Below are 21,836 nucleotides of genomic sequence, written 5' to 3'. Positions count from 1 at the left end.
AATGAAGAACATCAAGAAGGAAACTCTGTCGGACGCTCGTGAGGAAGCATCGGACGTCCGGAAGGATCGGACGCACACCTCGGACGCACATCGATCGCATCGGACGTCCGAGAAATTTCGCAAAGATTTGATGACTCTCTGCCTACGTTCGGACGCAGGGTTCGGACGTCCGACAGGTGGTTCGGACGTCTGACAGGCACCTGTCGGATGTCCGACAGGCCAACGGCTAGTTTTGACAGCAATTAATATTTGACCGTTGGAGAGTCTTTTGGAGCCATTTCTCACCTTCTATAAAAACCCCAAAGCACAAGAAGACTAGGGACTTTTGCCAACACAAAATACAAGCTTACAAGTGAGATTTTTGAGTAGAAAGATTCTTTGTTGGTTGTATAAGGGGTTGGGAAAGTTGGGTTGTGAGGTTGCTCAAGTGAAGGTTATTCTCTAGGAAGAGTAAAACCTTGGTGAAGGTGAACCTATCACTTGGAGTGGTAAAACCTTGGTGAAGGTTGCCTCATTTGTATAAAATAGTTCTTAATTGGGTGAGTGATCTTTCAAGTGTAGGTTGTTGAGGGTTAACTAGAATTGTTGTAAAACTCCTTGGCTCAACCAAAGAGTGTTTGGGGTGAGGAAGGAGTGAACCTTCACTTGTACATCTTGGTTAGCATCGCCATCAATTGAAGAGGCTATTGGATTGATATTTGGTTTGCATTTCTTATCTTTTCTCTTTAATTAAGTTTTCTTTATTGTGCTTAAATTTGATATATTTTTGTGCATTATTGTGAAATTGTTTGTACTCATTGGGTTGCACCGGGAACTTACAATACATCTAACAAAAAAAAAGGAAAAAAGGTTTTCGAATTCGGTGAATTCGAAATTTACTGAATTTCGAATTGAATTTGGAATTGAATTCGAATTCGGAACTGGTGAATTTGAAATCGAATTCGGTCGGTAATTCTGCTACTAAATTTTTGAAAAATTTCAAATTCAAACTTCTGAATTGCCGAATTCGAATTCGTTGCACGCTCCTAGTATGTGATAGTTCAAAAATTTCCGAGTGCTAAGTGCTTGCTTTTGCTATCTGTATGTATCAAGAAGCAGGAACCAATTAATTCAAATCACAGCAGAAGATGTGCAAAATCAGAACTCGAAGAATTTTCAAACGTCAATTTCTGAAAAAGAGGAAAAAAAAAACTTTTCCACAAATTTCAAGTTTAAACACCAAATAGAAGACATTACCCCTAAATCTGCCAATACTTCAACCAGTTGTGGAGGAAATCAAATCCCTCTTACCGCTGACATATTCTTCTAGCTAATAGGAAGTTCACACATGTATTGATTAATCCTACTAACTAAAACTATATATGACCATGGAGGAAAAGCATTCTTCATACATTACAACAAACAATACCAACTCAGTACTAGTCCTCCATCATCAATCGTCAAAAGAATAGCCAATACCAATTCATTGGGAAAGCTAGTGCAAAATAAAATTGGAAGTTGAAAGTAGAAACACTCGACATAAAACAAATACACTTAACATGTTGCTGTAGGCCTATAGCTCTTAATACAAAAGACAAGGTCAAACTATCATTTACGACAAGCAGATATAAGCAAATTAATCTCCAATATAACAAATTCAATACAACAAATACTAATCTTAGTACATGTGTGTACTTCTTCCAATGCACATTTAGAAGTCTTCTTTGACTATCTTCAAAAAGAAAAAGAAAACCAAGAAGAATTTACTCAAACCATTATTCTGTTAATATGTTCTTTTCTTTCCCTACAGGGTTTTTGTTGAGAAAACAGAACCAAGTACCAGTAGTAGTAAGGCATGTAACCATGGGGTGATAGTTTTTCATGCATCTACTATATGTTAAATGATGATGTAATTTAATTCTTGATATCGATTGGTTAATGGCACGCAGGCTTTTACTGGTTCGATTGTGAAGCACACCTGTAACCTTGAGACAAACCCAAGAATAAATGAGACAATCAGCAGACATCTGTTATCATTAAGGCAGCTTGAGAAAACTTTCCTTACTTTTGCTATTTGTATGACAAAATCTTTAAAACCCCTAAATTATCCTTTTGCTCCTTTTACTAAGTAAAAATATTCTTAATCCACTTTGGTTACTCCATTAAAAATAATCACCTGAAAAACAATTTTAAGTACTGTCACCACATCATAAAACCATAGAAATTTGAAAAGAAAAAAAGATACATGAAAAGAAATACATTAGTACCAATTCAACTTTATATGATCTTTTTTTTTTTTTTAGGTGTGTCCCGCAGGGAGTGGACCCCGCAGACTATTCACCACCCTCAGTAACTTGCTGGCAGCAAGGTTCGAACCAGGGACCTGAGGCTCCATCTTCAGCAACCTCAACCACTAGACCAAGCCCCTGAGGGCAACTTTATATGATCAAAACCAATTTTTTTGAGTGATGGTGGTAAAATGCAGTACGATTTCTTTGGTCATTTTGATTTAATTTTCATAGTGATTTAGTACAATTTAATGGTTTGGGTCGTGGATTGAGAAGAGATTGTTTTACCAAAAAAACAATCTCTTCTCAATCCACGACCCAAACCATTAAATTGTACTAAATCACTATGAAAATTAAATCAAAATGACCAAAGAAATCGTACTGCATTTTACCACCATCACTCAAAAAATAAATAAAATTCAGTTTACAATAATTTACAAAAAAATAATTGCATACCCATCCAAAAAAGGACAAAAAAGGATGTTAGAGAAAAGGAAAATAGAAGAAAGTGACTTTGTTTATTTTTCTTTAATTTTTTGAGCTCCGTTTACTTGAAATATGTGCTATGTATGAAGTGAGGGTTAATATAGTCATTTTGCAATCATTTGGGGAGGTAAGTGATATTTTAAAAATTTTAGAGGAGATTTCTGATATTATCCCTAATTTTATTACCCTCATCTTTTTTGCGTGAGCCCCCTATCAATTAGTGGCTTAGAGCAGCACTCCGAGAAGCCTGTAAACATCAATCATTACTTCATCATCATGAATTTCAGTGATCAAATCAGCTTATGATTTCTGAACTAGAGCTCATAGAGGCTGATTTTGGTTACAGGTTGGTTGATCCTTAGATCATATTCTTCCTTTTTTTATCTATACGTTCCGGATAAATTTGATTTTCTCCTCCATTCACATTAGGATGATTGTCAGTCAAATTCATATAAAAAGAACTTCTGAACTTTGGTTTATAGTCAAAATTTGAACATTGCCCTTCCTTTTTTAAAAACTGCAGATGTTGATCATAGCTATTGAATTTAGTGCCGAAGTACAAGCAGGAAAAAATACAAAGTTGTTACAAGGCTAAAAGCTTGTCAAGCCCCCTGCAAATAAAACATTATTCTGGTAATCATTCAAATGCGTTCACAAAAACTCTGATTCTTGTTCACGCTGATGCCCTGATTCTATGAAGCTGATCCCACTATTGGTTGAATTTGAGCAACAATAATCAATGATTGCATCACACTGATTTCTTCTCATTAGCATATGAAATTATGTAATTGCTGTTTGACAGATTGGATCACCTCAAGTTTGTACATATCCAGACACTGAAATCTGTTTATCATTCTTTGACAGCAACAAATCGTCTACTTTTAACTAGAAAGTTGCGTGTAATCTGTGTGTGCTTGTATTTCTATCTCTATCCTGTTGTTTTTCTAACTAGGACCTTCGTTGATTATAAATCACGTCTATTGAGATGTTCAGAGGGTCTTTTGATTCTTCCTCAAACAAAACTAACCGGTTCCCTTTGGGTTTAAGAAAAGATTTTGGTATGTGGTACCTGAAAGAAATGAAAAACAAAAAGGTCAGCCACCGGTAGCTCATGTTACTCGTGTTTGGAGAAAAGCTATAGCTTTCTTAACTCTATCCATATAGGTGCAGTTGGATAATATAATATAGATAAACACATGGAAGATTTTTTTTGTTCTTTAGGATAAATGTAGCATGTATGTGGTAACAACATACCATGTCTGTGAAGGAGAACCATCAGCTTTGAGGAATGAGACCCAATATCTACCAATACTGTGGCCATTGATCCAAGCTTCACCTTTCCCCATGGATCCAAGATTGATTGCTAGGGGATCATCACCCTCAGGAGCATCAAAATATGTCTGTTGTTTGCAATCAGGTTAATTTCCTTCTTAATTCACATGGAATTGAAATTATTAGCACTTAATTATCTCCTTATAGTAGTTCTTTAGATTTCTAAAAAGATATTCAAAATGGGCACTTTTGAAGAGCTAAACTTTGGAGATGGAGATTTCTTTACAGAAAAATTTTTCTTTGAGTTACTGGGACTATTTGCAGGGTTTATATAGTTTTCCGTGGGTAGATTTTCTCTGTCTCTGAATTATTGGTACCCTCTTTAATAACTCAGAAAAGAAAAGGGTTAGGCACCTTCTGTTTTCTAGAGAACAAATATTTCACTGTGTTGTGATCAGATAACACTTACAAATTTTCTTGTCAAAGCTGAAGAAAATTAAAAAAAAAAAAAAAAAAGTCTCAGGTAAAGCTCTTGAACTATTTATCATTACCTTGTACCATGTGAGCTGTTTGGGAGAAGCAGACAGCTTGCTCCATAGTGCAGCAGATGATCCTTTCTCTGTGTGAAGTCGTAACCTCTCCCCTAGCAATCCTACCTACACAGTCGATTACATTAGCAGAAAGGTTTTTCTAAGCATGACTTCTATACCCTTGCTAAACAATCTTAATATTCTTATGATGAAGGAAGAAGCATGTAGCCTATCCCCTCTGTGAAAACTTAATTGTTGAAAAACTTTTTGAAGAGCCTGCAAAGTCGTATAAGATAGATGAAAAGAATAATGAAAATGTAAAAACTGCATTCTTGTTGGTATGTTTTATTCTTTTGAAAAGTTATCTTTGCTGGTATATGGCATGAACTGGGAAGCTTTTATATTTGAAAGACTGATATAAACATTTTAATTGTTTATTAAGAACCTGATATCCCCAAGCAGAATTTGTGAGATCATTGGTAGCTTGACTGTTCTTTAATCTAGCACCGTCCAAGCCAAGAGATCTGCGCTCAAGGTATGCCCCTGAATTCTGCATATTGCAAATGATAAGATGAATTATCACATAGGCTGTTAAGAGTAGTTCAAATTATATCTCTGTTCTCTGACACAGAAAGTTCACAGTAACGGGATAAAGAAAGATGCTGTCTTTAGGGAAACCATTGGTGCCTTTGAGTAGGGATTTTAGTGCCTCGTTCAGAAAGCGACAGCATTTTCTATTCCTATGATTCTCTGGAGAAGTTTCTAGTACAGAATATTTTCCTAAAAACAGGTTTCACTACTGGAGAAGGTTTCAATGAAGAACTTGCGGAGATTCAAACTTGGGGAGATTCATCTCTCAAAGATACTACATAGGAAACGATTAGAGGGAAAGAAATGAGATACTACTATGGAAAGATTCTGGACCATTTTGTATGTGGCCTATGCATGCATTTCAGATGATAATGTCAAAGGGTTCAGTAGATTTTGTGGAGTATGTGACATCAAGATGCTGGTTATTGTTGAAGTAAAGAAAAAGCTAACGGGAAATAAGATACATATGCAAAATTTTACCGGTAATCCAACGGTCAAACTGAGCAAGGAGATATTATTCCTCCCGTGATGTAGATTTATAGTTCTTTCCAACGTAAAAGCTGGATTTTTATGATCTCCATGTGCAGAACCTGAAGAAAGTTAAAAGGTGAGCAGTCGAATTGGAACAGTCATTTTTGCACGTTTCAGTTTTCCTTGGAGCTAAGTTGTGGTTCATTGTCAAGAGTGCATGCGGTATTCAACTTTGAAGGACAGTTTAAAAGCAGTAAGATAGTGATTTTAGCCCACATCCTTGCCTAATTCTGACTCTTTTAAGCTTTACAGTTATGTGTCATTGCACCAAGATTTCGTCCGCCAGCTACATGACTTTCTTGTTGCAGACTGATTCCCAGTGCTGAGTGAAAACATGCTATTCATGATGCATATATATGATGAGTCTTACCTGCATGTTCTCCATTAACAAATGCATGTAAAGCATGTCCCCGGGAGTCGACAGTGAGAAGCGACTGAGCTTTTGACGAATTAACACTGTCATTGCAAATGTTAAAGCTGTTGGTACACGATAAGAATGAATTTAGCACAATAGATGTTGGCAACTTACTCTCATGATAGGTTCCTGGTTAGTTATTGAAGATGCATGAGAGGTGGATTTCATTTTGAATGATTTAATCTTGAACCCCTAGTTATCATCTCCAATGTCACTTGGACTTGGACTCAGGTATGGGTGTCAGATACTGGTATCTTTCTATGTGTCAGATTCGTAAACTTTCTAAAACCTCTAAAGACTTGGACAAGCGTTCAAGGTGCCTCCAGTATCCTCATTTGTGAGTAACGTATTTAAACATTTGTGAGCCAAATATATATATATATATATATATATATATATAAGACAAGGAAAGAAAATAAATCAATTAGAATCAAAATCTAACAGATGCACTCATAGTGAACTCCACCAGGATATAAGCTTTTACCCTTTTCGTCCTCATCTATTTTTCTTCTTGTGTTTATTAACTTCGAGTTGTCCAAAACTTCAAATGAATCGTCCTCATCCAAGTGAGATTATTGAATCAGGATTCCAAAAACTACTTTGAACGATCCAATGGGAGTGATGAAAATCATAGGTTTTCATTCCATGTTGGTGAAGGTTTTCTAAATGCCTAATACCTATTAAACAGCTGATATGGGTCTGCATCTATGGAGTATGATCAGACATATATTTCAGAACCGTGTGCAGATCAGGACTGTGATTCAGGACACCATACGACAAGGTTGGAAGAAGAAGCCAAGAACTAAATTTACAGCATTTAACATGCAGCAACCTCTATAAGGACATTATAACCACCCAGAAAGTAACTAAAAGAAAACAAAATTGAAATAAATATACATATTAATCAGTACTACTGCACAGCAGATGTGGTTTTCTATAAACTGATATGCTTTTTATTTACCTGGTAATGTACCAGAGATAATCAGATTTATCTTTCGTAGTATTCATGTGCTCCAACAGTGAATTGGAACTTATTGAAGTTTCTCCAAATACAGGAATAGCTTCTCGAAATTCACTCCATTTGTCAACTGAGTTGAACTTCACGGTTGGTAGAGTTGATCTCTTGTAAGATTGAGTGGTTACCTGCTCCCAAATTTTCACATTAACATACATCAGCTTTTCTTTCTGAGGGTGCATTTGCGATAAGATATTCTATGGCATACAATAGAAAAATGTTGCTTGTATAAAATCAATACAACCAAAATGACTAGCCTTCTGCTTTGGAAAAAGATTCTTGGTTGTGCTTTTTAACAAAGTTAAGGGACATGCAGAAATATGTTGCATGTGTTCTTTATATCAAAGATATAGTCATTGAGTAAAGGCATATATTATTCTTGCTAAAGATGATTTTTGATATTCCAGAATAAAGACAACAAAGCTTCAACTCTTGCCTTAGCTGTATTGAATGCTTCAGTTGCGCAGTCAGGTAGAATGCTTATTGATGTTGCAGGTAATTTATAGTGTATGTTCTGGAACAGCACCACAACTTCAGTTCTTCTATCATAGTTTACAAGGAAAGCTGCACATTCTCCTGAATCCCTGCGGAATACATAGGCCTATCTCGAGATAAGCTGGTGAGTATTGAGATACGTTGTACATGTGATAAATGTCTCATAATTTGTTTTGTAGCTTTTCTTCCCCTCACAAGAGGGTCAAGCAATTACTGGTAGAGTTAAAGAGTATATGATTCAGAAGAAACTTAATATAAAAAATGAAAAAACGAAATCTATCCGAAAGAATGAAGATGCTAATCTTACTTCTTGCTGCAGACCAAGTGGAGAAACAGATATGACTCCATGAAGTAGAGTCTGTGAGCATGACTTTATTACTGAATGTAACTGCTTCAGATGACCCCATTTTGGTTGCCTAATCAAACCTGTTAATATCCATGAACTTCTTCATTGATTAAAACTTAATAATGAACTATATATGATAGTATACTATATGTGATATTATGCAGCCTCACTTACCGTATTCATCAATAGGAGCTTCATCATAATAGCTTGTGATTACAAATGCTGAACCTGTCCTGCCAAAATTTGTACCGCCATGATACTGAAACACAATCAACATTAGCTTAAGGACCTTGTATTCTATGATCCACAATGGAGACAGTTTGGAAGATGGCATCCAGACATGGAGTCAAATCTTACTATATATTAGCAATATATGTAGGAAACAGTAAAGGCACGTAAAGTATCCCTCATAGATAAAATGAATGTATTTTCATCACAAATGGGGGAAGACTCTTTTCCTCTTCATCTAACTCTTTCTTTGTGGTTGTTTCTGTTACTTACCATGTAGTAGTTGACAAAGCTTCCGTTCTTCCTTGCTATGAATAAAGCAACGTTATATGCAAGGTCCTCTGCTGATCTTAATGGGGTCTTGTCACCATAGACTTGATAGCTTCAAGCAACAATGGAGGAAATTCTCAGAGATCTTACCTATATGAATCTGTACAAGGAACAATGTTAGCGAAAACTTACAAACTTGTCCAATTCTCTGTCCAGATTGCTGGCTTGTTTGGTGAATTAGGCCCTACAAATGTTTCTCCACACGTCCTCCCATTACATGTGTTTATCTGCACATTGCTCAAGTTTCAATTTTCCATTGTCTCATCTGCGTTAGAGACATTACTGCAACAGCAGCCCTATTGCCTCATATTATTCCACTCAAAAGACCAAAAAATAACAATAATTGTAGAAAATAAAAGGTAGGAGTTCTGATGCATATATATTTGTGCTACATTTGATTTGCTTGAGAATTTTGTGAGGGTATCAGGCAACTTTTTTTTTGATGTTTGTATAACGAACTTGAGTTCATGTTTCATTGTCCAAAAAGAGAGGTAGAAATGGTTACCACAGGATCAGGGGCATCATCTTGCTTGCACATCACCCATGGCACACCCGTTTGGAGTCCGACAGCCATGGCAGCTGCCCACTGAACATAAGGCGGTCCTTTCTCGTGAAAAGCTCTCTCCGCATTTTTGTACTCATTCTCGATCTGCATAGCACAATCTTTAACTTCACTATTGAACATGTTATTGCTGAAGCATATGACAGCACTGCACATGATGTGATAAATATTTAACCTGTTGAAGAATGATAGGCCCTCCTTGTGGAGCATATAATCCTTCTGATTTGAACAAGTTGACAATTTTTGTTGTGAAGTTTTGCATATGATACTGTCACAAACCAAAGAAGGGATGTCAGATTACCAGCAACCGTTCTCATTTTTTCATCTGTTTGGGAGTGTTGTGCTCTTGATCAAGAATGTTTTCATTTTGTACTGTCAAATGATATACAAGTGTTTCTGGCAGTTATTTTGGTTCAAGATTCACTCTCCAATAAATCTGAAATTTCGAGTTCTACGTTTGAGTAACATTTCCACACTTCCAAACGGATTCTTCCCACCTGTTCGTCCATTGAAAAAGGAAAAAAAGGAGTAAAATATGCATCACCTTAAAGGGTTCATTATCAGATCGATAAACAATTCCTGGTACATCATGCAGCCAAAATGGTAGACCTCTGCAGCAGCAAATCAACTCTGTAAGTATTCAAAGTATAACGAGATGCTACTCCCTATCCTAGAAATCCTAAGTGCATTATTTGGTACATATGGCAGTTCCAGTCCGATACTTTTTAACTTGCACAAATTCCTGACAAATTTCCCCAAGTTGTTGGCAAAAGCTGCTTGTTTTATACACAGTACCATATATGACTAAGACAGGATAGATATGAAAATGAACTGATAAAGGGGTGTTTCTAGTTAACCTTTTTTAGAATGTAAAATCTTGAAGCAGCATATTTACTTTCACCTTGCATAAAAATTAGGCAACTAGAGTTTTAGCAAAACTTTCTTACCCGTAAGTCCATTCAGCCTCAATGAAGGGTCCAATCCGGATGAATGCATAGAGGCCATGAGCTTGAATTTCTCTAATGAATCTCACTATATTATGTCTTCCCTTAAAATCATACTGAAAAGTGAAAAGCAAAAAGGTCATTTCAGTTGAATTGATGTACAAAATATGCGTGAAAATGTACATAGAGCTGGAGAAGGTACCTGCCCATGTCGAGGTTCATGAAGATTCCAAAAGACATAGGTTTCAATCACATCTAGTCCACCATGTTTGGCCTTTGATATCAAAGATGGCCACATCTGCCATGAAAAATAATTTTCGTAACAAGACAATCTTGCTAATAATCCATCCCTTGGAAATTTTATATGCTTAAACTATTTTACAAAAATTAATTGTATGCATTTTTTTTTAACAAGAATGAGTGTTTAAGAGGAATTTTTCTTAATTAGATTTGTAGTTTTTTGGTTCTTTATTCTCTCACCCCTCTCCACACCCTTTCCACACCCAACTATCAACTGTCAGGTACAAGATTCAAATCCTGAAACTGACAATGAAGAAAACTCTAAGAACCCTCCTCTAACCACTAATTAGCCGTGTAATTCTTGAAATTTGCGGATCTTAAGATAGAAGACTGGGAGACTATACTACAAAGGAGTGCTTCACCTTTATCAATCGCAAGATGAGACAAGGTAGTAAAGTGAAACATACAGCCCATATTAATATCAATTTTAACCAAAGTTTTCAAACAATTATTATCAATAAAAGAGTGATTGAAGAATCCGTAAAAAATATTCGGAGGCAAAAATGGATAAATCTCTCTTACAAAAATCATGGGCCAAAGCCTAGCAGCATCTTTTGAATAGTATAATTTTAAAAACAAAATTATAAATATTATCTTTCTTGCATCATAAATAAAAAATTTTTTTATTTTTTTATTTTAAATATATCACATTACAAAAAGTGTTATATTACTCCAAATAATCACGTACCCAAACACGCTCACCTACCAACCTGGATCATGACTGAATCATGACATTTAAGAAAAGGTACCAGCAAATGACAGGGGTATCTTTCCCAAGTATGTACAAGAGTTTGCTGCTGATTAAAAGCAGTACATATCCCTAAAAGAACTTTTCAGCCCATATGTAGCATCAAGGCCTACTCGAGCGTTTGACCAAGACTTATCACCAATCTATCCATCGCAATAAAATTTGATCATATTGTTTGCTTTCCCCAATATCACTTCGCAGATCATACCTTTACTTTAAATTTTTTTTTTTATCAAGCAAAGAACATCTTTTTTTTTATGATACGTTCGAAGCCAAGGTAGAAAACTTGTGAACCAGTTTCAATTTCTGTGTGCTCATATTCAAGATTGAAAATTAGCTAGACTGATTGGTTGACTAGTTGAATCATAATAAGACTCATAACTACATTCATTTGACATTACAACTATAATCTTCTTTCCATTTGGTTCCAACAATTGCATCTTTCGTTCCTTCTTTTTCGACTCCCAAAATTATTTTTGGTAGAGATTATTCATTGGCCATCTTTCTTTTTTTTTTTTTTTGGGTCAAATATCAACTATTTACAATTTTTTTTTTATACTAGTGGAAACGGGACAGACTCAACTGAGTCATGAACTACCCCTTCAAAATAAGAGAATATCCACAGCCTATAAAATTTTTCAACTTCATCATGTTTCAAGGAACCCAGAAGAATTTGATCACACGCCGGGCTAAACTAACCCAAACCCTTCACCCCTAAAAAGAAAAAGTGAACAGATTGATTTCTTCACTAACAAGACTTTGCTTACGATGAAAACCATATATATTCTGACGAATAAAATGAATTCATCTTAATTCATAACCATGAATGGATGGCATTGAATGGTATATTTTGAAAAGCACTTATCTTTTGGAGAATTGCTTCTTTTCACAATCACCTTTTTATTGTTAAATATTGATTCAAAAATTAATGCTGGATGGAGTGTTTCTTAAGAACATATAACTTTGTACAACTCTAAATTTCTTTTAACATTCCACAAGCCAAGACCAAAAAAAAAAAAAAAAGAGTAAATAAGCAAGAGACTGAGAAAACATACATCAGGTGTGCTTCGAGGATAATGAATTGAACCAGAAAACAAGAGCTTTCTTTGCCCTTCAATTATCAATGATCTTCCATCATAAGAAACTTGTCCTCCCTCAACACCACCCCTTGTAGTTGTCCACACAACCATTAAAAAGCCAAAACAGCTCAACCAAAAAGCACCCATCTCTCCTTAAACCCCCAAAAACACTAGAAAATCACAGCCAAATATGTTCTTCAAACTCTTAATTTGCATGTGACATCAACATATATAGATGGGTTTTTTGGCCACCTCTGACTGAGGAGGGCGCCAATATATATGTTGAAGTTGAAAAGGCTTAGCGGGCAAGTAGACTTGATCTTTGCTTTCATGTTTGTTACCAAGTATCTATCATGTTGTAGAAGTTTGGAAAGAATAAGACTTCTTGTTTTGGTAGTGACAAAACTTCTTTCGTTTTCACTTTTCCAATACTGTAGGAAGTTCAAACCAAGTAGAGAACAATTTGCCAAACTTAAAAAGGTAAGCTTTGGATATATGTTGTTGCTACGGATTAAATAGCTTGAAATATGCCATAAAATTTCCAGAATTATTTCTTTGTCTACCCCTTAAAAGCACAAGAATTTTTTTTTTCTTTGTCCATATGACGTTTTATTTAACACGGAAAAATCTTATAGGAAGCAAAGATATAGGAAACTTGCCTTTTTTTTTGTCATGGCGGTTGAGATTGTCGTGTATCTTGGGACGAAAAACAAAAAGATTTACGTCATAAAATCTACCTATATATACATATGTTTTTTGAGACGAGCTTTGAATATGTTGCTACGGAATAACTGCTTAACACTAGGCATGAAATATGCCAAAAAGAAAATGCACATAGTTCTTTGTCAATATGACGTGATTATCTAAGATAGGAAGGCCAAAAGATTGTGATGTATATTGTGGGAAAACAGAAAAAAAAAAAAAAAAAAAACTTACGTGATATACATGTTAGGGGGTTTTAATAAGGTAAACTACTTGTAGAAATATGCCAGCTCAAATCTTCAGTTTCATAGCATGATTTGAGCAATTTTGTGCCAAATATATTTTTCTGAATAAATGACAGCAATAGTCCTGCAACTTTGGTCCATCTTCCTGTTTACACCCTTAGCATTTTGGAATACCTTTAGAACCCTAACTTATAAATTATTTCTAAACCCAAGGCCAAATCCAAGTCAAAAAAGAAGGCCATTGGCCCTTGGAATTAGCTGCAGTTCAGTTTCATATTGACAAATTTGACAATGACCGATAAATCTATATGTCTACCACATTACATAAGCTTAAAAATACTAAACAATTTCCTCTTTAACAATTAAAGGTTTAACGTTACTTTAAACTTTACAGAATTTTGTTGATGTGATATGATATTACTATCATAATGTTATCGATTATCCCCATCGAAGCTGTCAATGGATCTGGTCCAACCTGTATTCGGTCCAATTTTTTGTATGCTATATGCTTTGCCTATTTATCTAGATTTGGCCACAATGCGATTTATCTACAAATTTTAAATTACTTGGATGTGAATTTATATATTTTGACTTGGTTTGGACCACATTTTAATGTTAACATTTTGTTAATAATTTATGGGTTTTTCTAATGAGTGCCCTTAAGACATTCATTAACACTCATAGCATTCACCTAACCTATCATATAGATAGATATACTAATCATTATTATCATCTCTTGTATTTATATAATTTCTTATTTAATCTTACCTACCCTCCCTTGTATTTATTTACTTTTCCTAATTAATTTTATATTTTCAAAATATAATACTTGAAATATATCTTAACGAATGCATATAGGACACCCATTAGACAAACCGATGATTTATTATAGAATTAATTTTTATACACTGACAATGTATATACTATCACCATTAGATGCATAATAACTCATCTGAATTTAAATTTAAAATTCAAATTTTATTCATGTATCATGCATCCAACTGCGATAATGTATACACTGTTAGCGTATATAAAATTTAGGCTGCATTTGGATTCCTTGTTTTTGGAGGTGTTTTTGAAAAACTTTACTATAGCAGCTTTTGAAAAACTGCTATTGTCGTTTGGATTGTTGTTTTTGAAAAACTCCTATTTTTTAAAAAACACATGCATTTGGATTGAACTACTTTTGAAAAACACCTACACACAAATAAATTATTTGAAGGGTCCAAATGTGCAATTGGCTAATACCTTCAAGTCATTGCAAATGTTGGACAGCTCAAAAATGTCCCCTCCCGCAATTGGAAAAAATTAGTCGCCAAAGGTTGACCGTAACCCCTGTCAACAATGTGCCGAGAACTTAATTGGTTCATGACTTATTTGTACGCTACCATTCACAAACACATGAACTAAACTGGTCAACTGAATAATTACTAGGGTTCCAGAGCAAAGTACTAGTCAGCAAATATAATACAAAGGTGCAAATCCTGTTCAAGGCATAATACATTAAATGTAGCCAAATTAAAATTATTCGTTCAATCACAACAGGTGAACCAAATAAAAAGTAAGAAACTGCTTCCAATTTGGACCTATCGGTCCTAGGCCATGCACTGGAGTCTAGTTATTAGTATTCCAATACATGTGCGCCGCTATTGCCCGCCGAACTTCGTTCCAGTTATCTATGCCCTGCTGCGACATATCGATTGGTTGACCTATCTGCACTTGTTCCCCTGCTATGTGTGCATCTGCAAAGGCTCCATTTGCCGCTTCTTCGTTGAAGTACTCGTCATTTGGCACATAATCGCGCATAAAATTGTGCAAAGTACAACATGCAAGCACAATATTATTTTGCGTTGCTATCAGGTAGCTCTGCATTGGACCTTTGAGTATTGGAAAATGCTTCTTAAGAACTCTAAATGTGCGCTCAATAATATTCCTAACCGATGCATGTCGCCTATTGAACAGAGCTTTAGCTGCTTGCACCCCTAAACGGTGCCATAAATCCCAGCATATTTCTGTAGCCAGCATCTACCATATAATATTTCCCTGTTAATTTAATGACATAGAATTCATGTAAGCCCCCTACTCATTTATATGGAAACAAATGCAAAAACTGTCAAACAAATTTGAGACTATTTCCTACTGCCTTGTATTATAAGCATTTCGTTATCAGGCATATTCAAAAATAGCAAGTCAATAAAAATACCTTGTGGTGGCATTGGAAATCCCGAGCTTGGATCAAGCAAGGTTTCTTAGAGAATTCGGGCATCATGAGCACTACCCTCCCAACCGACCCGAACATAGACAAACTGCATATCATGATTGCAGGCAGCAAGTACATTCTAGGATAAGTCGCCATGCCGATTTCTAAACCTCTCTCTTACCTCTGCTTTACACTAAGCGGATACGTGGGTCCCATCTAAGGCTCCTACACAATCCTATAGAAGTTCTATGGTTTTAAAATCATTCCAAAGCGCATAAGAAACCAGAAAAATCACTGCCTTAAAATGAAGAACATACCCGGAACCACAGCATGAGCAAAGCATTGTTCAAAATCCTTGGATGAGTGTCATCAACGTTTCTTGGCCTAACGAGATCATGACCTAGCCGAACCAAAGATCGTAAGACACGACGAACGTGTCGATCAATCCTCTCCGTTGAATGCTGGAACCGCTTGGCTAGCACCCGGTGCCGCTCATCATGACTCAGGCACATTAGGGTTAAAGCAACGGATTCATGTACCCCCACTCTTTGAGAAGGATATGCATGCCAGTAACCCCGATTAACCAATAAATCGCACAGCAGAAGGAATTGAGGAACTTCAAGCGCATATTCTCAATAATTCGGTCTTCATATCCGTTTATCAGCTCAAGCACGTAATCCCTCCCCGAGAGCGCACTATCTCGTACTCTTCTTCTTCTGGGGACCTACTCATTTATATACGGATCAAAGAACATGACACCCAATAATACGACGTACATAAGGATGTTGTCGAGCTTCTCATCATCCAGCTCATCATCCAGTTGACCTCCTTGAATGTGCCCCTAGTTGTCCATCCCAAGGCAACTACTTTGAACTCTGCAACTGCCTAAGCGATTAAAGAACATTAAGCACCAGAATAGGTAAACAATAGCTGAAGAATATCAAAACGTATATTTAAAAAAATTGGCAAAAAAAGTTAGCAATAGCGCCATATGAAACAAGTAAGCAATAGCGAAACACATGACCTGTCTCATATAACTCAGCACAAGTTGTGTCACTACTCATTGTCTCATATCATAAACCGAAGTGTTACGGCAAGTGCCAAAGTAGAATGGTAAAACCACTGCCTTTATTTTGGCGAACTGGGGCGATTGCAACAGCATACAACTCAAATTTCATTATATCTATAGTCAATACCGCTATTGATCTCCTCTCTGTCAGTACATGATCATTTAAAGGCAAGTCCACGGAAAATAATAACCACTTGGCACACATTCCTAGCAATTAATATATAGTAAATACATTCAACCAATATTTATAAACAAACACAAATAAATTAATAGAAATATCCTCAATATAAAGAAAAAAAATAAGTTCAACCCTGTTATGTAAACAAGTGAAATATCCTCAATATAAGTTCAACCAATTATAATACAAGTGAAATAAGTAAATAAGTTCAACCAATTATTATAAACACTCAAAATGAAATAAGTAAATATCTAAACAAATATAGTAAATAAGTTCAACCAATTATTATAAACACTCACAAATAAATTAATAGAAATATCCTCAATATAAAGAAAAAAAATTAGTCTGGCCCGAGGTAAAAAGTGAAAAAATCACTAAAAAAAAGTCGAATGTCACCTCACAACTACATCTAAAGGCAACTCCACGGAACCGCATAACCAATTGGCACACATCCCTAACAATTAAGGCTCCGTTTGGGTTTGAGAGTTTTTGAAATACTTGTTTTTCATCTACAATGTTACAGTAATACACAAACAAAAACAACTCCAAAAACACCACATCCAAACAATATATCAAAAACAACTCCAAATATACAAAAAATATATTAATATATATTTATATATAAATATTATATACAAAAAAATATATTGTTTAATAAATATATATATTTATATATAAATATTAATACAAAAATTAATATTTGTATTTTGTTTAAAATAAATATATATACTTATAAAATTAATACAATACATATACAAAAAAATAAATATATATTTATATATAAATATTAATATTTTGTATAAAATATATTTACATATATTTATAATTATATTTACATATATATTTATGTAAATATATAAATATATTTATTTATATATATTTATGTAAATACATAAATAAATATTAATGTGTAGAAACACACACATCTAAACACACACAAATAATTTAATAGAAATATCCTCAATATACATAAAAAAATAGTCTCAGTCGGGGGCAAAAATTAAAAAACTCACTGAACAAAGGTGAGTCTCAACTCACAACTACATCTAAAGGCAACTCCAACGAAAATAATAACTACTTGGCACACATCCCTAACAATTAATATATAGTAAATAAGTTCAACCAATATTTATAAAAATTAACAAATAAATTAACATAAATATCCTCCATATAAAGGGAAAAAAAAGTCTGATCCAGGGTACAGTGAAAAAACACTGCCTTAAAGTCAAATGTCAACTCATACTACATAAATTCAAACCAACAGCTGAAATTTAAAGTCATGGGAAAAAGGTAGAAGGCTGCCGCAACCAGAAGAAGGATACGGTGAGGTGCTATGCGGGGGGAAAGAACCCTCGATATCTCACGAAGGCAAGGCGGTCATCGTCGTTCAGGTAGGTGAACTAAATGAGACGCTCCTCACGATTCCTTAGGAGATCAGCCATCTTCAGGTGCACATTTACGTCCAGGTGAAGAGCGCAGAGATCGGCCAAGGCAACCTTTAGCTCATCCTCATCATCTACTGGAGGCTTTTTACTCTTATCGGGTGAAGAGACTGAACCGGTCATGCCAGAGCTCTTTTTACAGCTCAAATGTGTCTTGATACTGTCTAAAACTTGGACGTATTTCTGGAATTGGGGGGAGGACGGCGCAAAGAATGACTCGGTTGACATGTCCCCCGATTTGCATTTTTCTTTGCCCTTCTTCACCTTCTCTTTCCCTTTCCAGTTTGCATGAACGGCGACTTCTTCGTCTTCCGAATCGATGTCCACAACCCCCTTGCCCCTGGAACGTCTACCCCTGGAACGTCTAGCAACGTTTTCCAGTTCCAATTCGCCGGCCGAATTAGCAGGTGATACAACAAATTCAGAGCTAAAATCCCCAGTAGCCCCCTGATTCATGAAGACTTCTCCAAGCAAATGGAATAGTAGACATGAGCGGTTGTAAAATCTATTGTATCCGAGGTTCACCTACAGAAGACCAAAACAACTTTTAGTAATAACCCCCAACAATTCTTAAGGGCAAAAGAGTTTAAGTCAATAAATAGCTTTGACAAATAATAAGGGCGAAACAGGTAAGTAATATTTACAATTAGTAAGGGCAAAACTGTATTTACAATTAATAAACAGCTTTGTGAATCAATATTAAACAGAAAAATCGAAGTATCAGACCTAAAATAGATGATTCCATCGCTCATTGTCCATCATGAAGGTGTAGTTGGTTGAGTCTCAATCCATACCAGTGCCTCGCCTCTTGAACGACATGTAAAGCCTAGTTAGGTTCTGAAGGGCATAATACTTCTGCCGAATAGTATCGCGGGGAAAAGCTACCCCGAAAGTCTCAGTGAGCATCGTAGTAATCCGGGGGACAACATGGCTTCCGATGGTATGTGGTGCAATTTTCCCATTCCTATGCATGTTCACCAGCTGTTGTGCCATGGCGATTTCCATATCCGGCGTGAAGGTGTTACGTTCCTTATACGTGCCTTTTGGTTTGGGCATCTTTGTTTTCTCATGGAATGTCAAAACCAGAAAAAATGCTTAGGGTGACCCCACATGGGAAATTAGACATATTTTAAGTGAATATTGGGATCTTTGCTTAAGTCAATGTGATCCTAGTCACTTATAACTCACCTTGAAGTAGTTAGTTATACAAAGACGCAAATCGTTTTCTCCCTGAGCCGACTTCAAAGAACAATTGTTAAATCCCCTAGTCGTTTGCAAAGCTGTGAATAAGGATGTTAAAAAGACGACTCCTACAGTTCAACACTCATCAAATTTTACTGAATTAATGAACCACAATAGTTGCTCCTTACCCTTCGAAGCACTCCGCATCACAGGGGGCATCACAGTCCTAAAAATATGTACAAGATACCACTAAAATACTATTAGCAGGCCAAACGCATAAAATGTATGCAAAAAGTAACCAATTTTATGTTAGAAATTGTCAGTTAGTTCCAGCCATTTATCGAAGTTCATCTGAGGTCATAATATGCAGGGAAACAATGTCACAGAATATAAACAGCTTCTAATAAGTTACATATGCAAGTTTCGACCATCTACTTTGGCTGTTGCAATCAAAACGAAACTCCCCTGCTATAATTCATCAATGACCAGACATGCAAGGTAGGACTAACCTAAATAGGTGACACAATGTGAAAATAATCGACAATTACTGTCTAAAATAACTGTGAAAAAAGTCGACAATTAGGTGAGACAGGTAAGAACTTTGGCTGCCCTGAATAGTATATTCAACTGCTGTGTTGTATAATCAGCAGGTTGAGCGGCACCTACTGATTTAAAGAATATCATATGCCCTGATTATCACAAATTAAAATTTTTTACCAAAGTTGAGTTCTATGTGCCAGTATTTAATAGTAATAGTCTACTCCAAGAAGAATGAAAAAAATTAGAGCACGACAATCTGCTGTTGGTAATTCTACTTCTTCCTTACCTTTTTACTAGAGAGGTACATAACAAGGATAAAGAAGACCGATAATCTAATGGTTTTAGTTTTAGAAATTTAAGCCTGTGTACCTTAATTAACACACACACACACATATATCAGCTCAAGATAGGTAGAAGCCGACGATTACAAATTTATTATGTCTAAGAATTCAATCTCATATAAAGTAACTGATATATTTAATAGATTACAACAATAACAATTGACCAAATTGACCAAAACACGTATACCATGAGCTATTAAAAGAAAAGCTATCTCATGCATGCGAAACACACATCCGAAAGCAGCAAAGCAAATTAATGTGCAAATAACTGCTATGTGTACCCTGTGTAATAATCACCAATTGGGGCATACTTTGACATATGAGGGGAAGAGAAAAAAAGTACAAATCATTGGTGAAGTTGACAGTGCGCCGAGACAAAATGCATCTGCGAAACCAGAATAAAAGCAATTGCAGGAGAATTGCTGCATAGTTGACTCGTGTCAAATACAATTTCCAATTCCCAACATGTCATTCGACCATTCAAAATAAATTCCTCTGTCTCTACCAATTACAATTTGCACAAGCGTTTCACAGGCTTTGATTGAACAAAAAAAATTCTCAATAATTACTGTAGCCCTAATTTGTACGAATTAGGGCCCAATTAGGTGAATAGTACAATGTACCTCCGAAGGGGCAACAACTGAGCAGCGGCGTAACAACGTTGCAGGGGCAGAGCAGGTAGTGACGACCTCAGGAAGCGATTTCCAAGCTGAATATGTCACTTAGAGTCTGATAGTGTCCCTGCCTCTTATCGTCGGTGGCTCTACAGCGTTCCGTTTCAGCTCTTTCTTCCCTGTTCTGCAATGCCGAAGATAAGCTGGTAATTCTGGAGAGAGAAGAGAAGAGGACAACTTCCGGAGAGGCATGACACTGAACCTCTAAGGATTACCAACAGTTGAGCTCAAACTGTCAGTGATTTGTCAATGGAAAATGAAGCTCAGTTGTTGTTGCTTAGAACAAGAGTGCGAAGAGGAAAGTTATTCTAATAGAAACGTTTTACGACAGTCATTGAAGGAGCAACGGGTTATCTCAAGAAAGCATAAGTGAAAAATGTGTTTTACAATTGGAGACCCAAAACGGTACCGTATGTGAGGTGTGGCACTGTAGCAATTCAAATCCACTTAGTTGACTAAAATTTGTATTTTGACAACAAAAACATTTTTTTGCCAAAAACAGTGCATCCAAACACAGTGTTACTCTTTATCATATTATTTGTTTTTCCAAGTCAAGTATATCCGATCCTGCTGTTATCGTTTGGAAAAAAAAAAAAGATATATCCGATCCGAATATTCATCTAATTGAAACCCGATTTGGAACTGGATTTTGAGACTTGAAGGGAATCCATATCTGAACAAGGGGCACCTATTACTAATCACATCTGATCTGGAACCCGAATCCAATCTGTTTACAGTGCTATTGTTATCATTATTCCGGGTAATTGGCATTTAATTAAACTATATCAAGCAAAATGATATGATTGACTTATTCTTGCTCATATATTTATTAGAAAATGCACTGTTTCCTTTTTGCTTTTTGTACTGTATGTAACTTTACTCTAAAACATCTTGCTCATATATTTTATTAGAAAATGCACTGTTTCCTTTTTGTTTTTTGTAGTGTATGTAACTTTACTCTAAAACGTCTCTTAAAGACGTCTATTAACACATTTACGTGATTCCTCTAAAATAAACTGAATATACCATATTTGTAATTAGCGTAAACAAATGAATTCGTACAAGCATGATAAGTTACTTACATACCAATGACAACTATACAAGCCCTTGTCTCGCCTAAAATG

At 35.6% G+C, this 21,836-nt stretch overlaps 2 protein-coding genes and 1 long non-coding RNA gene across 5 annotated transcripts; 1 reads left to right on the top strand and 2 right to left on the bottom strand.

Annotated features, from left to right (window-relative positions):
- Positions 1-2,942: 2,942 nt before the first annotated feature.
- Positions 2,943-9,485, top strand: LOC113715189 (uncharacterized). 3 transcript variants are annotated; one of them, XR_003453847.2, is made up of 6 exons: positions 2,943-3,099; positions 3,277-3,386; positions 3,975-4,170; positions 4,998-5,090; positions 5,187-5,753; positions 7,515-9,485. It is a non-coding gene; the product is annotated as an uncharacterized lncRNA (long non-coding RNA). The 3 variants fall into 3 exon arrangements; XR_011822635.1 differs by having other exon boundaries at positions 4,021-4,170; positions 5,187-9,485; XR_011822634.1 differs by having other exon boundaries at positions 5,187-9,485.
- On the bottom strand, positions 3,475-12,576 carry LOC113715188 (beta-galactosidase 16). The gene is made up of 18 exons (XM_072069790.1): positions 12,116-12,576; positions 10,215-10,310; positions 10,016-10,128; positions 9,613-9,679; positions 9,244-9,336; positions 9,012-9,155; positions 8,639-8,733; positions 8,450-8,558; positions 8,123-8,207; positions 7,910-8,028; positions 7,544-7,708; positions 7,054-7,235; positions 6,048-6,133; positions 5,627-5,736; positions 5,001-5,105; positions 4,577-4,681; positions 4,008-4,153; positions 3,475-3,822 (listed from the first exon to the last, which is right to left on the bottom strand). The coding sequence occupies exons 1-18, from the start codon at positions 12,284-12,286 to the stop codon at positions 3,702-3,704; spliced, it is 2,112 nt and encodes a 703-aa protein (XP_071925891.1). The 5' UTR covers positions 12,287-12,576; the 3' UTR covers positions 3,475-3,701.
- Positions 12,577-14,700: 2,124 nt separating this feature from the next.
- Positions 14,701-15,798, bottom strand: LOC140015983 (uncharacterized). The gene is made up of 2 exons (XM_072068820.1): positions 15,604-15,798; positions 14,701-15,111 (listed from the first exon to the last, which is right to left on the bottom strand). The coding sequence occupies exons 1-2, from the start codon at positions 15,796-15,798 to the stop codon at positions 14,701-14,703; spliced, it is 606 nt and encodes a 201-aa protein (XP_071924921.1).
- Positions 15,799-21,836: the final 6,038 nt, after the last annotated feature.

The sequence above is a fragment of the Coffea arabica genome, chromosome 10c (genome assembly GCF_036785885.1).
Source record: "Coffea arabica cultivar ET-39 chromosome 10c, Coffea Arabica ET-39 HiFi, whole genome shotgun sequence".
Taxonomy (NCBI): Eukaryota; Viridiplantae; Streptophyta; class Magnoliopsida; order Gentianales; family Rubiaceae; genus Coffea; species Coffea arabica.
Note: the sequence above shows the minus strand (reverse complement) of the source record. Positions and strands in the feature narration are given on the sequence as shown.